General features: G+C 31.7%; 1 protein-coding gene across 3 annotated transcripts; it reads left to right on the forward strand.

The window, feature by feature from the left end:
* Positions 1–1,023: 1,023 nt before the first annotated feature.
* LOC114751544 (uncharacterized) lies at positions 1,024–6,781 on the forward strand. Of its 3 annotated transcripts, none has more exons than XR_003740761.1 (7): positions 1,024–1,953; positions 2,128–2,262; positions 4,165–4,268; positions 4,353–4,406; positions 4,495–4,577; positions 5,054–5,217; positions 6,238–6,781. XR_003740761.1 is itself a non-coding variant. In XM_028940199.1 (7 exons), the coding sequence occupies exons 1-5, from the start codon at positions 1,875–1,877 to the stop codon at positions 4,525–4,527; spliced, it is 408 nt and encodes a 135-aa protein (XP_028796032.1). In that variant the 5' UTR covers positions 1,024–1,874; the 3' UTR covers positions 4,528–4,577; positions 5,054–5,217; positions 6,238–6,781. The 3 variants fall into 3 exon arrangements, 2 of the variants coding, with proteins under 2 accessions (XP_028796032.1, XP_028796033.1); XM_028940199.1 differs by having other exon boundaries at positions 4,162–4,268; XM_028940200.1 differs by having other exon boundaries at positions 1,024–1,944; positions 4,162–4,268.
* The last annotated feature ends 10,681 nt before the right edge of the window (positions 6,782–17,462 follow it).

A 17,462-nucleotide genomic window follows, 5' to 3' on the forward strand; every position in this document is an offset into this window, starting at 1 on the left:
TTCTACTTGCTACTCAAATTTGTCCATTCTTGTGCTAAAATAGACATTGTTGTTGCAGATGAACCCTCTTCACTTAGAGTTTTGGCAGCGGCGTCTTTAAACACTTCAATTTTTCTTCCAAGTTCTCTACCTTCATCCCCTTCCATTAATATTTTCACAACTCTTGCAACTTCCTCTCTCGTTACAATCCCATTCTTATTCTCATCACCTTTCGGCCTCACTGCAACCTTAAATTGCTCAGTTAGCATCAAAGCATTCATCCTCTGCTCTGCAAATAATGGCCACACGATCATTGGCTTGCCATAGACGATAGCCTCAAGCGTTGAGTTGCAACCACAATGGGTCAAGAATCCACCAGTAGTTTCATGTTTTAGAACTTCGATTTGTGGGGCCCATGATGGGACCACAAAGCCTTGACTTTTGGTTCTCTCTGGAAACCCTTTGGGCAAGTAGTTGAGTGGGTCCTCCTCTTGTACACTCAGATAAGCCGAACCAGCCACTTCACTTGGAGCCCTCAATCTAACCCAAAGGCTAGCTCTTCAAGCTGCTCTTGTGATAATGTTCCACCACCTCCAAAAGAGACTTATAGAACTGAGTTTTGCGGCTGATTTTCCAGCCAAGTTAAACACTCTGAAGTAGACTCATTTATGTTTGTCGATCTTGTCTGTATAATAGGCCCCACAGCATACAGACAAGATCTGATTTGGTTTCCCTAAACAGCTCCTAGAATCATGGGATAGGATAATAATCAGATATGGTCAGATTTTATCTCAATCTGATTGTTACAACATTCATGATTAAATGATCCTGGAAGATTTAGGGTAAAATACTGGTTCATGGGCCACTAATAGATAGCCCACTTTCCCGCAATTACACATTTATTACTTTTAGCTAAAGTTTTAGCTAAATCACTTTGGACTGCATGATTTTAGTAGTTGTTTTTTATAATAAGGGACGGAAGGAGTGGTATATAAATTTACTAAAATGCACAAAAGTTTCTTTATGATAAAATAAATTTGAAACATAAAAAAACTTATGAAAACTATTCAAGATTTATAACAATTATTTAATATTAAATTTACACTCTGTAAACTAACAAAATAATGAGCTATATAAAACTGGGGGTGTCACAACTAAGCTGTTTGGGAGAATTTGTAGGTTAAACAGAATCTAGGAGATTGGATCAGAATAATGTCTAGATCGATTATTGAAAATTCATTTTTCTCCTAATTATTCCCGTCATCCATGAGTCTGATTAGAAATAGGAGGTTTAGATGCCAAGGCTGATACACGAGTGTGACAATATCTCTCAGCCTGGTCTCTTTTCTTTCTCTATCTCTCAACTTCCTGCCAGAATTATTCCTACCCACTCCCCACCCAAAAAAAAAAAAACAACAGTTTTCTCCACTCTGGAATAATGTTACTTTGGATATTTTACTTCTGGGTCGTTGGAGGTCTTCCCTGTGATGTTTGAAGGGATTTGCTGACACTTGTGAGTTAACCTGGCCCCTCCCATAAATAAATCAGTCTTGGCTTGAGAATCCTTATCAGGAGATTATGAATTTCTCACGTTTTGGTTGCACTTTAAGTCATGATTAAGTATATTCTTTGGTGCAGAAGGTCTTATTGTAGGACATCTTTCTCTTTTCTTTGTTCAATGATATCTGGTAAAATAAAACCCCGCTTTACAGGTTAGAGCAAATGATATTAATGATGCTTTAGAGGAAGGATATGACAGCTCAAGGGATGAAGCATCATTCGTTTCCTCATACAACCCTGTGAAAGATAATCTGCACAGAAGCTTTGGAAGTTCATTACCATTGAGTTCTTCATCAGCAAGATCTTTAAGCAGGGATCCTTTGGAAGGTTCTCGGATGACTTTATCTTCAAAAATGGCACTTCCCCGACTCTCTGTGGCTGAGGTTGTACATGATTCTGCTGCTGGTGAGCTACGTAAGTATCTGCAAATCAGTTTTAATGAAACTTGTTCTTTTCTTTGAATAGGTTTAGTCCTGAAACCCGCTGAAACTATCTTGTTTCTTAGTATCCTTGATGAGAGTCATATTTTTCTCTTGCACTGAGTCAGAAGGTTTGCTTTGCAAAATAACAATTTATTCTTGCAAACAGATGTCTTATCACCTCAGAAGTCATTGTCAATTGTCTCCCCAACTCACCAACAGAAGTTCAGAAATCCTTTTTCTGCTGAAGAAGATGCAGGAGTTTCCTCTTCGCCAGAAGCTGCAGCCATTAACTCTGCTTCATGTAAATTCTTTGCATTTGTTTTTGTTTTCCAATAATATTTTGTACGTTCGGAGTGCTTTATTAGACGTAGCATGGTATTTTGAACTCGATCATTCATGGTTTGAGATGTGTGATTCATCACCAATTGAAATTTCAAATATTATATTCTATCTGCGAGTCATGGAATCCCTGTAATTGTTGTAGAATTAAGTCCTATTTCAGTGATCTATGAAGAAAATACATTTCAGTCTGGTTTTGCACCACATGAGAGTGAGATTTACTTATTTCCTCAATTTTTTTTTTTTACAATTTTAATGTAAAATAATTGGCATGCCACAGCCTACGGTTTTGATTTTCTTCACTCTGCCGCCTCTTTATTTAAAAGTTGATATTCTCCAAACTGATATTTTCTCCATTAGCAAGAATTTTGCTGTGAGTTAGGCGCTGTAAGTTAGTTAGTTTGATAAATAGAAATATGACTGTTTGTTGGAATAGTGAGGCACATGAAGTCTATAAGTAGGTTGCCTAATTTGGAATTCAGATTATGATTGATTAATAAACGGTGAACTATTGAATTGCATTTTTGATATACTTTGGGCTGGAGTGAGAATTTTGGGAAGTGTGGTGTCTGACTGGAAGAGAGGAGTTGGGGATTATGAAGCGCATGTGGGAGAAATTTGGGGATTGGGATAGAATTTTGGGAGCTTGGGCTTTGTTAGGAAGGGGTTGAGGACTTTGAGATGAAACTGTGATAAGTTGACTTGGATTTTCTGTTTGATTTTTAAATGAATTAACGAACAACTCAGTGTAATGCTAATAAATCAAAGTTTAGGATGGCTGAATGTCAACTTTTGAACAACAGCTAGAATATTATAATTTGCCCCTTGTTTTTAAAGGGAAAAACTCAGGTTTAGGTTGTATCATTTTTTTAATCATCTTGCATTGATTTCAGAGGGCACCTCACATATGTTTTTTTTTTTAAAATTTAAATTAATGTTCAGAAGTGAATTATATTTTTTAAAGCGATAATTAATCTTCGGGTCCTTATAATTTCATTTGATTTTTAATTGGGTCCTTATAAATTTTTTTCTTTTTATCAAGTCCTTTTACTTTCGTGTGTTTTTAATTAGGTCATTCTATTTTTTTTCTTTTTATCATGTCCTTATACTTTGATTTATTTTTTAATTAGGTCCTTTGTAGTTTTTAAAAAATTATTTATTAACTTTGTTTTTAAAAGTTAATTTCATTTTTAAATTAATAATTACATAATTAGACAAAATAATTAATATAATCATTTAGTAATTAATAAATAATTAGAATAATAATTTTACTTAAATATAAATTATTTATAATTATATTTTAATTTTAGAAAAATTTATTATTATAATTTGAATCTTATAATTATAAAAATTAGAATTGAAAATAAATAATATATTTGTTTGACTAAAAATTTAAAAGAATGTTAACATAAGATTGTTACAATAATTTATTATTTTTAAAATTTTATTATTTATAAAATAAAGAATAAAAACTACAAGGACCTAATTAAAAACAAAGTAAAACAATAAGGACCTGATAAAAAAAAATTATAAGGACCTAATTAAAAACCAGTTAAAACTATAAGGACTTGCATATTAATTATTCCTTTTTTAAATCACGTGACAATTTGTGTTAATTAATAGCTTGGAATTTGGGTGTTTTGCTTTAATCAAATGACTTCACATGGTATGAAACATCTGTTATTAATGTCCTTCATTAATGTTTGCCACTTTTGCTTGACTTAATTTGCATGTGAAATTATGCATGTCAGAGTACTTTTACATCTTAAAAATAGATTATTCCTGTTTTAAAATGTAAGCCTCCTGCTTCGAGATGCAACAACTATCTGGTTACCTAATTTTTTGCAAATATTTCCTGCAGCAGAAGGCTTCATTAGAGGAAGCTCATATAACATCAGGCTGGAAGACCAAGTTCTAATTAAATTTTCGCCAAAAAATTCCGACTCCAGTTATTACTTCAGTGATATGGTAATAAAAATCATGTATGGTTTGTTATCAATTTTGTTGAAGCAAACGTTATAATAACCAATCCTGAACAATTTCATGTTACAGATAGGTGGGACTCTAATTTTCTTTCATGAAGAGACAGCTAGGAGATGCCTTGAGGTTTGTCTACAAACTGTGGAGCTTTAAGCTGACTATATTGTGGTTGATGCTTGAGATTTTTCGAACACTATACTATATGCTTATGCAGGTCTCAATAACACTGGAACTTCAGAAACTATAAATCGGAGATTTGTCCACCCTTCTAGAAAGCATTCCCCCACAATCACAAGGGTATTTACTTTTGGCTGATGGAGTGCTCACAGCTTTAATTTAGTTGATGAACTGCACGTTTTTAATTTCTCATGTTTGATGCTGCTTCTTTTCTGTGGTCTTGAATAACGCAATAGTCTTGAGGATTTCATTATTTTCTTGGAGGAAGGTTAGATTTTGTAGGTAGCTTCCCCCCCCCCCCTTTGGGGTCTGTTTAAGAATAACTGGCATTGTTTTGAAGCCTCTTCATGTTGCTTTAGCTGAAAGATTCGTTCATTTAGTAGGGGGTTTTCCGCTTTTTCCCCACTTCATGGTGAAAGTTCATCTGGTGTCTTTGTTGCCTTTGCAATAGAAACGTTAATTTAGTGTCCTGTGTCAAGTCTTCGTGAAAAATTGAAGATGAGAGCTGACTCACGATATCACCATTAAGTTCTTTCTATGTGCATATGCTAATGATGTTGGCTTCTGATACATTTGTTCTCGCTTGTTTTTCTTAGGTCCAGCGTGACAATGATGAAGTTGATGCAGATCTGGTGCAGACAAGTTTTCTTTTCTCTATCCTCATAGATGGTCCAATGTCGTTCTCCACTCCTCACGTGTCAGTGCAACGGGTTCTTAGATTTGGATTTTATGCCAGTGCAGAGAATTTGGATTGGACCAAGTATGAATTTCGACCTTTATTTATTTATTTTTTTGGTTAAGCCCTAAATCACAATTTTCCATTCCTCTATGCATCTAGTCCTTATATTTTTGGCATCTTCTGTTCATGGAACTGGTTTTTACGTGCACTTGTCTCTATGGCTGGATCCATTTTTATCAATCAGTCTAGGCATTGTGTTCATGTGATGTTGAGCCATCAATTTTCAAAATACAACTCAACCATTTTCTATATATATATATATATATATATAGAGAGAGAGAGAGAGAGAGAGACGATATGAGGTATTTCTCACCTTCTCATGTCCATCACAAATTCACAAATAATAAAATAGCACAATCCACACGCAAAGAGTCTAGAAAGTTATTAAGTCTCTGTGATCCTGTCCTACAGAAATTGTTCTAAGAAAAAGGAAGAATAATAATGATGGGAAAACTAGACTTGATCTGAGAGAGACCAAAAATACAGAACAATCGTTGGAGTTGCTTCCTACTGAAGGGAGGACATAATCAGAAAGATGGAAAGGAATAATAATAAGGGATGAAATATAAGAAAGCCAAAGTATTTTTTTTTGGGGGGGGGGGGTTGGTGGGTGTTGTGACAAAGGGCTGGCTGAATGAATGGAGAAATATAGTTGTGAACCCTATAAAAATACCGACAAACACCCAAGTTCATACTGTCGCAATTTTAATTGGTTTGACTGTGTCAAACAAAAATGTTAACACGGCAACTGCAGAACTGGCCAGCTATCTATGGCAGTTGACAACAGGCAATTGTTTGCACAATATAGAAGGCTGCCCTTAAGCCCTCGACAATTAACTGTGTGATGATAGATAACATATGATTATATATATTGATATCATGCTGCATAGCTAGTAAAACACAGAAGCCTGCCCTTTCCTCTGTTTCGATATCTCATAGAATGAAACAAGAGGGTTTAATAGCATTCTTAGTTTTAAAGCACTTTGACCTTTTGAATTAGCCCTTGATTGTATTTTAAGCCATATGGTTTCTGAACCTCAGGTATGAACATCCTCTTCTGATTGAGGGAAGAGAAAAATGTGAATGGATTCTTCCGATTACAATGCACGCACCTCCATCTAGGACTTCTGGGGCAAGAAGTGAGAAACCTGTCTCTCTGGATCCCTTGTGGGGCAAAAAGGTATAAACAAATGTTTGATTCCTTCACAGTGAGCTCTATACTAACATTGCTATAATTTGCTTGGTTCTGTAGCAAATCACGACACCCGATCCTGTGTCTGAATCAAACTTAGAAATGAAAAACATCATCCTAGTATTCTCTCTTTTGAATAAAGTTACTCAAAAGGCAGTTTAATCCATTTGCGTTTATGCAGCTTGAGTAAAGAAGATGAAATGTATACAATCAACTATTTTAGGTTTGTAAGTATCGGTGAAGCTTGATGCACAGGCTCTTTTTACCAATCAGGTGAACTGAATACATGAGATTTTCACGAAACCCATATCTTGGACTTTAAGCAGTGCACGGTTGGTGCTGAAATTCATGATTATGAGAGTACAATATTTTTGTTTTGTGTTCTATTTTTAATTTACCTTTTGTAGTTGGATGATTGTCATGATTCCGCTGGTACTTGATTTTGATTATGTTGTGAATCAAGTTTTCCATTGACTTTTATGGATTTTTCTATTGGGCATTAAATTAGATAGATATGATGCTCCCAAATCATTTATCCTGTTTTATACTTGGATCAAGGCTGAACACGAATGAAACAAACTAGAATTCCACCTGAAACTTTTCTAATTGTTCTCTCTCTGTTTTTTTTTTGAATTACTTAATACAATTAAATGCACGTGCATATATAAATATGTAAATATCAAGTTCAAACTCGAGATTTCATTTAAACTTCGTGACCGGTGTTACTGTCAAGGCAACTACTATCTTGTAACCTTCAAATTCAATAAAATTTGTAGCAAGTATACAATAGTAAGTTTTTTTTTTTTCGTGCAGAATGATGCTTTTTTAATATCTTAATCTACTAATTACTAAAATATTAGGTAAAAATTTTAACATACTTAAAATCAGTTTATTTTTAAAAAAATTTATTTTTTTAGAGATATATCCCTTTGTTGTAATTTTTTAAGTGAAGGACAATGTCTATGTTTGTTAATTTTTTATATTTATATTTATATTTTATTTACATTAATATATCATATAATTAGGTGGCTTTTGTTAAATGATTTTGAGGAGGGGTCCTATAAAATCATAATAGATTGTTTGAATTCTTTAAATTTTTTATCATTACATGAATTTTTTACTTTTAAATATGATATAAATTTGTCATAAAATAAAAAAAAACTACAATTTTTTGAATTTTTTAAAATTGTGTATATAATATATTACATAATAATCTAAATTTTAATAAAATTGTATAACTTTTATTTTCAATTAAAATCAGTGTTGGTTCCAAAAATAAGATTTTAATTTTTTATTAAAAAATAAAACTTTAATTATTACGTAACTGAAGAATGTTTGCATATTTTTTTTAATTGATTTTTACACAAGGTGTAAATTTTCAAAGAAATCAGCTTTAATTTAGTGAAATTTATTAATTCATATTAGTTTAAAAATAAAATTTAGGGGAGAATATAGACGAAAATGTAAGAGGTTTGGATATGGATAATATAATATTTTTAAATTTATATTTGAATATTTAGTCCTTTTAAATAATTTTAACTTTTATAATCCTCTCTTACAAATATCATTCTCTGTTAGTTCCTCTGTAATTCTCCCAAGAAGAAATTGTGGCCACTGCAAGGAAGTCATCAAAATAATCATTTTTGAAAGGAGGTGCGTCATGCCTTATTATAGGGTCACTTATCTATGTTGTTTAGCCATTCAAGCATAATCCTAATAATGCATCAAAAGGTGTGTCACACCGTACTCTAAATCCATTTTTTAAAAAAGGTGTGTCACACCGTACTCTAAATCCATATTTACTCTTAGATCACATGAACTATATATAATTTTTTTCCGTAGTGAAGCACAATTTTATTCTAATAAAAAGGTAAAAAGATATATAAGTATATATTGGACTTCATCAACTAGAAAATCATGCTGAAGAACATAAAAGTCCTAGACATCAAAATTATTAAGGAAAAATCATAAAAATTACAAAATCACAAATTGGAACAAGTTTCAACACTTTCATAGGTTTTGATAACAATTACATTACAAATGACAACACATTTTTGACAAAATATGTGATTTGCAATTTCGTAATTTTCATGGTCTTTTTTGTGATTTTCCCAACATAAACAACAAGAAGGAAGACACAACCATGTCTCAAGAAAAACCAAACTTATCATCAATGAAAGTAAAGCTTTGACAATTGGAGGGATAAAAGAATACAACAACTAGTTCCAACATCATCATCAGGACATAAGCAAGTAGTATATCTTTTGAACAATCTTCATGTTGCACCCACATACTGAGAAAACCATCCAGAAGGAGTTGATGATGAACAATATATAATTGATGTATCATACATAAATCACATGGAAGAATCACATAATTTTAGATAAACATCATGAAACTAAGAGCCTGTAAGTTCATCGGGTGGCTCGCAAGAAGGCAAGCTACTTCCAGTAGAGTAGCCACTTCCATCTGAGTCAGATTTTCTTCTTGCAGCATCAACTTCACCAACTGCTTGGTCAACAATATCATTCCCTCCGTAGAACAAAATAATAATGATCCTAATTAATAAGCCTGCAATTTGACGAAACACGGGACGCCGATTTCTAAGTGGAAAGGATCTCAAAACACGAAGGAATATGATGAAGAAAATGGAAATGAGTCCTATGACACTGATAAAATCTGCAAGCAAGGTGCTATTGCTCACAATCAAACGTATAGCAGCAAGAAACGCAATGGGCATTGCTACAAGAGCCACATAAACAAAGATCTTAGCAAGTCTATATACTCCTTTTGCAAAACGAAGATCACCCAGTGGAACCCATAGAAGAATCACAGAACCGACGGTAGAACTGTACACAGCAATAGTGTTGAAAGCCATGAATATTTTGAACAGTGTTTGATCGGCCAAAAGTGCCAAGCCTCTTTGTTTTGGGATTGGACCATCTGATGAGTAAAACCCACCTGGTACTGTGAAACCAGCAGTAAATGTCACTGTGGCTATGAGTATGGCCAAAAGTATGAGTGTGTTGGCTGCGTCCTTCACATTCCATTCTGTATTGGTGGATGTCATCCTTTTTTGGCCCAGCATATTTGCCTTCAAGGACACACCAACATTTTCTAAAATTGCATCAGCTAGAAACTGCAAGTTAATTAAATCAAGAGTTAATATAATTTTGGGTCCTTAAAACTTTTGTTTATTTTGGTTTTTGTTCCTCAAATTTCGAACTCACAGTTTTAGTCCTTGAAATTTAATCTATCTTAAAATGTTAGTCTCTAGAGGTGTAACAGTTTTGAAATATACTAATATGCCATAAATAATGTTAAAGTGGTGATATAAACTCACCAGATGACATCTAGCTAGATCTTATATAGATGTGGATAACAGAAGAGGAAGAAATAGTAAGTCCTCAAAATGTAATTGTTTAGTCCCTTCCTTTTTTAATTCTCATTGTTTGTTTTAAGAGCTGTTCACTATACTACATTTTAAGAACTTATCTCCCTTTATATAATCATTCTCTGTGTTGCATTTTGAGAACCTATTCTTTTTTTTTTATCTATTTCCAGTAAAGTGCTATCTGATGAGTCAACATCATTACTTTTAATGTTATTTATAAAACTTTAGTACATTTTAACATTGTTATTCCTCTAGGGACTAACATTTTAAAATAGACTAAATTTCAAGAACCAAAATTACAGCTTTAAATTTTAAGAGAACAAAAACCAAAATAGATCCAAATTTCAGTGACAAAAAAATCATATCAACCCCTTAAATCAACAAGAAGGATGTGTTTAATTACTTATAAAACAAGATTATATTCTAGAATTAAAAACTCTGTAAAAGCCATGAAAAGAGAGTGCGTAGTTGATATATATTATTCAAATCATACCTCTTGACGTGTCATTGGATGTTTACACTTCATCTTAACAACATCTCGAGCTGTGAAGCCTTTGTTATTCACAATGTTCACTTTAATCATTTTCTGTTGTGACAGAAGGAGTAGAGTCCAAAGATGCAATCTTCTTGAAGCCAAATGTAAGGGAGTATTTCCATTTACATCCCTCTCATTGACCATGTCATGACGAATATTTGGGTGCTTGAGCAGATGTTTTAACACATTAGTTTGTCCCTTCATTGCTGCAATGTGAAGAATGTTCTGACATTTATCATTCAACCAATGTTCAACATTAGGCGACGGTATTTGAAGCAAAACTTTGACCACTTCCAAATTTCCCCTTTTGCAGGCGAGGTGAATTGGAAGATTGCCTTTTGAGTTTCGTTGAAAAGCAATCATGTGAGATGTTTCTAACATTTTACAAACTCCTTCCATATAACCACAGTACGCTGCATAATGAAGGGGAGTGTTGCTGTTCTCATCTCTTTGATACAGTAGCTCTTTTCTCGTATCAACGATCATCTTTAATAGATCTTCACACATAAAACAAAATATATCAGGAAAAAATGAAACAAACATGAACTTAATTATTTCAAGAGTATGCTTACCTTTAGATCGTTCTGATAGTGCAGCATGAAGTGGAGAGTCCCCATTTGACACGGTTTTGCTAGAGGGGATTGGAATTAACTTCAAGAGATGATCAAGAATATGCTTGTCCCCTATCAGAACTGCTAAATACATTGGCGATTTACATCTAAAATCATTGTTCCAGGTCCAATAGGCGGGCAGATCACTTTGCTTATGTCTATCTAAAATGAAACGAACCAAAGAAAAATCCTTGCTCAAAACAGCTTCGTGCAAAGCTGTCATCCCATATTTGTTGCGTGACATTATGAACTCTACTTCATCTACGTCGTCCCCATCATCATCATCATCATCATCATCATCATCATCATCATAATAATCATCATCGTTGGGCAGAGTTTTCCCAAATACGCGTAACATAACAATGCGCGATTTTTTTGAAGGTTTAGCAGATGTCATGTAATGTTTATCCAAGCTGAGAATTTTATCAATTGCTTGACGATTCTTGGCTCTGGTAGCAACATGAAGCAGAGTGTCTTCTTTCACATTTCTCTTGTACAAAAGCTTAGGATAGTGAAAACCAATCAAACATAAAACTTGTTCACTCCCATGTTCAGCTATGACATGAAGCAACGTGTCACCTAGGGGAGTGACTTGACGTAAAATGGTGGCCAAGTCAACATGATATTTTTCACACACTTGCTCTAGTACACGAACAAATCTATCTGCATTTGCATTTTTATCACAAGCCGCCCTGTACAAATCATCATACATCGTACGTACCATGTTGCCACAGAATGGCATATCATCAACCGATGAACTGAACTGCTTTTTCTTCAGTTCACGCATCTTTTCATTGCCACAGGATTGTGTACTTGACAACATTTCCAGCCGATTATGTATTCTTTTGCTTTGAAGAACTTCCATATCATGGCCAGGCTGCATTTCTATACCCTCATTCATCACTTTGCTGCTAAATGTACTGAACCGCCTCGTTGTTAGTCTGTTCATGTTCTCTCCTTCCTCCTGCTCCGAAGTATCTCCCATATTTTTGTTTGGCATCGGTTCAGTGGCCCCATGTAAGGTTATTTCAAGAAAGTCCGAACCGTCCATTGCAACTACCTAGTGCTTCAATCAAACGCAATCCAAAACGTATGTTAAATCTTCGTAATTGATCACCCCGTTCACCTTAGTTCCAGCATTGGGGAAACCTTTATGCTTTATATGTATTAAACAATCCAAGTCACTCAAATTATACTGATAATTAGATAAACGATGGTTTGTTAGGTGGGATCAATATGACCTTTTTTTTTTTTTTGGTCATCTCTTGAAGGGCCTTTTGAGCGAAATGCTACAAGCAATAAAATTAATTATCTGGATATTACGTTGTTAAAATTATTTTCTAGGATACTGCATCTAAAATCCTTCTTAGCTAGTGCGATTTTAAAAATACAAGAAAAGAATGAGTTTTGCATCTTTATTCTTTTAAATAAATTTTTTATAAAAATGGTGGCACGCTAATGGGTGTTATAATATACTACAACGTAGAACATAGTTAGTATATTAAGTGCCCTCTCAACTCCTTTTTATAGATAACAACCGCCATCTCCTCCTTATCTATAAATATAAACATTTACAAGTTGTTTTAAATCTTTGTAGCAAATTTTTTATTTTGCCGCCCCGATTAAATATTTATTTTAATAGTTAGTATACTTATTTTTTCTCCAAAATATCATTTTCTAGATAATAAATGTTCTGAAGATTATATTTTAATATAATCTCTCTTAATCACATATTTTCTCTCTTTTATAATTCTTTTTTATTTTTTATTATTGTAATCTTTTATTCTTTTTCTTATACTCTCTCCCCTCATAAATAAGAATATTTTGGAGAAAAAAATTTTAATTTTTACACATTTATTATCTTTATTTTTAACTAACTTTTTTATCTATGTAATTTAATCCAATGTTGCTTATAAAAAGAAGCGAAGGGAGTATTGTTTTTAGTATTCAAATGTTCCATAAATTAAGTTTTTTTTAGTAGCATTCAGTATCTTAAGTTTGGGATTCTCATTGTCACTTAGAAAAATACTTTAAGCATAGAATAACACAAAATTTTACTTTGGGATAATGGAAGCTACTTAGATGAGTATTTTCCACCATGTACTAGTATAGTTAGTACCTAAAGTTTTTTCTAGTAGTACCCAATATAGATGCTATTAAAAAAAAATTAGTACTAAGTATAATAAAAATTAAATATTATAATGAAATATTAAAAGTTTAAATTGTTAATCAGTTTATGTAATTTTAGTTTTTACATATATTATATTATATATAAAGTAGGTAAGATTTTAATAATTGTGTACTACAAAAAAAAAAACATGTAATTAGTAAGGAAATTCAATTAGCAACATAATGTGACTGTTGGAGAGCCACCTTCCAAATGCATTTTCTCCAAGTTTGAATTTGAACCCATGACGACATGTTGTAGTGTTGAGCTTTGTGCCATGTGAACTGTGATGAAATCCCATCCTTTTATTGCTAAATTAAATATATGTAATACATATATTTATTAATATATATCTGATATAAATATATAAATATTAATGTATAAATATGTTAAATTTACCCATATTAACTTATATGTTAATTTTAATATTTAAATCAATATATATAAATATAAAATATAATACTGATATATATTGTTATAATATTTATGATATTATTTTTAAATAAATTAAAATATTTGTATAATGAATATAATATAATAAATTAAATAAAATTTTTATTTAATTTTTTCGCCCCATGAATGTTTTATTTATATTCAGTGGGTAATATTATTTAATATATTAATTTAAAATAAAATATATTATATAAAAATAAAAAATCCCTTATTACGTCATATATTTTTTATTGCTTTAAAATTTATTCTCCATCTAAATTAATTACATAATTTTAAGAATTTATTGATGAGTTCTTACTGTTTATTTTCAGTTTTTATTATTTTTTATTTCTTAACTATTAATTTACTAAATATTGTAGAATAAATGTATGATTTATACTGATATTTCAAGATGATATTAAATAATTATATAGTATCATATAAATATATTTAATATATCTTTTAGACAAAAATATGACCATATCTAATCTATCTATGAGGATATTTTGATTAAGGTGTAAGGGAAAAGAATATCATATGACCTGAGGATAAATTTATTAAAATCTTATCGGCTTAATTATATGATTTATATTTACACTTCAAGAAGTTTTATATAGGTATAAAAAGATTAAGAAACTTGGTTAACTTAATTGTTTGTATGAAAACATGTGTTGATTTCTCTAAAGTACACCTATGGCTATTTTGTATTAGAAACTCCTATGTAAAGATTAAGAAACTTGGTTAACTTAATTGTTTGTATGAAAACATGTGTTGATTTCTCTAAAGTACACCTATGGCTATTTGTATTAGAAACTCCTATATAAAGATTAAGAAACTTGGTTAACTTAATTGTTTGTATGAAAACATGTGTTGATTTCTCTAAAGTACACCTATGGCTATTTTGTATTAGAAACTACCTCTTGATAAATACTCATTAATATGTGCAAGGAGAGTATGGAGAAATAATAATAAATTTAAGAGAGGAAGTATATTGAGTTTTATATTTAAAACAAAAAACAAACTTATATACTAACTCTTATACTTAAGATTAGAGATACCATTCTCCAAATAATTGTCTTCTTTTCTTTTGAATCAGAGTGTTTTTCTTCCCTTCTTACTGAAAAAACAAACTGTTATACTAACCCTTGTACTTAAGATCACAAGTACTATTCTCTAACTAATTGTCCCCTTTTCTTTTAAATCAGAGTGTTTTTCTTCCTTTTTCTTTTTCCCTCATGTGTGATTGTGAAAACTTGGATGGAAACATACACACTCCATAGGTGCATATTTTATAATTAAATAGGTATAGATTTAAAGATATATTTGATTAAATTTATGAAGATTTAAGCATATTGAATTAGTTTTATATTTTACGTATCAAATTATTAAAACAATTATTTTTAAGTATACACAGCAATAATGAAAATATTAAAGTTGGAACATTTACACCTTGGCTATATATACTAGTTTAGTAAATAAAAAATAAAAAATTAAGCACATGCATTAGTGATATATCGTTCATTTTAAACTAAATTGTTAATTTAAGAACAACGCCTTTGAAAATGAAAATTTATTAATTATCTTATTTTATTTCTTCGTGATCCAATAATGTATTTAATAATTTGATATGTATTTAAAAAATGCAAAAAATTCTTATAATTAGTGATAAAGCAATGGTAGAAAAAATGACACTGACGACTATACCAAAAAGTTAGACTTTTAGCCGCAATAGTTATAGTTGCTGTTGAAAGTATTGCAAGTATCGGGACTATTTTTATTGCCACTAATAGTCTCACTTTTGGTGGTAACTTTTATTATTGTCGCTGAGAATCTAACTTTTAACGACAACTATGTAAAGCAACTATGTAAAATTACTGTTGAAAGTTGCTATTTTTAGGAAAATTAGGCTTTCAGGCGGTGACCTTTTAAAGTTACTATCAAAAGTCGTCGCTAAATTTTTTTTTTTGTTAATGCACTTCACCAGCATGTGTTGCCACCTCATACATACATGTGTGCATGTTATATGGAAGGATGAGGGGAAAAGTGAGGTGGGAAGAAAAATGTTTGAGGAGAGTGGGGTGGCGTGGAGAAAAAGAGTGGGGATCAAGCACTAGGGACTAGGTGGCAGCATTTTTTTAAAAAAGAATTTATTTCCAAAAAAAAAAAAAATACAAAACTCATTCTTATAAGAACAAGTCCCCTGTATTGATTTTAGACCCTGATAAATAATTTAATTTTCATGGTGTAGTATCTCGATAATTAATTTTATTGTTTATGGCATTTGGCTTAAAAAATCATTTAAAGATCTAATTATTAATACAACATAGACTCATGTAACTAACACCATGTAATTTTGACCCCAAAAAAACTCCATGTAATATAATATAATACTCCCTCCGTTCCTTATTATAAGAGACAAATAATTAAATTACGTTGATCAAAAAAACAGTTAAAATTAGTTGAGTACAATTAATGTGTAAAAAGTATAATATTTTTTCCAATAATGCCCCCATTAATAAGGAGAGAGAGTATGAAAGAGAACAATTAAATTATTAAAAGAAAGAGAAGTGGGAGGGAGAGAGAGTATGAGTTGGAGACAAAATAAATAAGGGTAAAATAAGAAATCAACACAAAAAAGTAGAGACAACTTTTAAGTGTCTCTTATATATGGGAACATGCTATAAGCATCAAATGTCTCTTATAATAAGGAACGGAGGGAGTACTGTTGTTGTAGGGGTAAAATAAAAACTTAACAGAAAATGAAAGGATCAAAACCCTATGAGATGATGGTATCGTTTAAGCAGCTGAACTAACAAGAGAAACCGAGAATAATGGTTTCCACTTTCCAGTGCCAGCAGTAATTTAAAGAAACAAAAATATGAATCATTAACAAGAAGAAACAGCAGCAGCAGAAGAAGAAAGCAAGAAAATACAGAGCTCATGTCTATACAACACCAAACCCAGTAAAACTAAGCTTCCATTTCTTCAAAAGCGAAGAGAGAGAGAGAGAGAGAGATTGTGAACCTGGAAGCAGACTCTTCTCAGAAAATGGCCTGTTGTGTTGGATGAGCGGTCTGAAATCTGAGTCGCAGGGAGTAATTTCCTTAACTCTGTAGAGAGAGAGAGAGAGAGAGACAGAGAGAGGATCTTTAATGTGTGGAGAATTCTGAAGACGACACCATATGGTTCCTGGTTATTATGTAGACCCATCTTGGTAGAGATAATGAAATACTAGCTCGTGTACTTAATATAATATAAAAATTAGTTAACTAATTTGAATATATTAATAAAATTAATTAAATTAGTTATTTGTAATAAATAGATATTATCTTTCCTACAATATCCTGTTAATTAAGTGTCTTGACTAAAACTATCATTATTACAAGAATTATCTTAAAAAAATAAATATATATAAAAAATAAAATGGATTGAAATTTTATATCTAATATGAAATTAAAAACCAAGAACTCGAGGTAGTAGTAAATTATTTCCGAGCAGGGAGATCCAGATACTTCAGTATTATTAGAGAGAGAGTTTAATTTAAGATGCTCGGGGATTTGGCGGATGAGCACAACTCTGATATGACTAGAGCGATAGATGGAATATTTCTACTTCCCGTTCAAGTCAATATATTTCCCTTAAAAAAAAAATCCTTGTGTGTCATTTCCCAAAAACGTATTACCCATTATTGTGTGTCATTTCCCAAAAACGTATTACCCATTATACCATGGACCCATTTAATTAAGAAATTGGATCATTGTTCAATTTTAATCCTTACCGTGCACAGTACTATTCACTCGTCAGTGTACTCATTATTGCATGCAATAATAATGCATGTGTAGGGCAATAATATATATAAATGGAACCCATATGATCGGTCACCATCAAGATAAATGCTGAAGATGTACTGAAATTTTAAAACCCCATCAGAGCTG

Source organism: Neltuma alba, unplaced genomic scaffold, assembly GCF_004799145.2.
Source record: "Neltuma alba isolate B1F8T4 unplaced genomic scaffold, ASM479914v2 tig00006982_pilon, whole genome shotgun sequence".
Classification (NCBI taxonomy): Eukaryota; Viridiplantae; Streptophyta; class Magnoliopsida; order Fabales; family Fabaceae; genus Neltuma; species Neltuma alba.

Bases quoted from the DNA above. Each gene is read 5' to 3' on its own strand.
- LOC114751544 (XM_028940199.1), top strand. From the start codon at position 1,875: ATGACTTTATCTTCAAAAATGGCACTTCCCCGACTCTCTGTGGCTGAG. The intron at 4,269-4,352 runs GTAATAAAAATC...TTCATGTTACAG, and splicing joins GTTATTACTTCAGTGATATG to ATAGGTGGGACTCTAATTTT. The intron at 4,407-4,494 runs GTTTGTCTACAA...ATGCTTATGCAG, and splicing joins CAGCTAGGAGATGCCTTGAG to GTCTCAATAACACTGGAACT.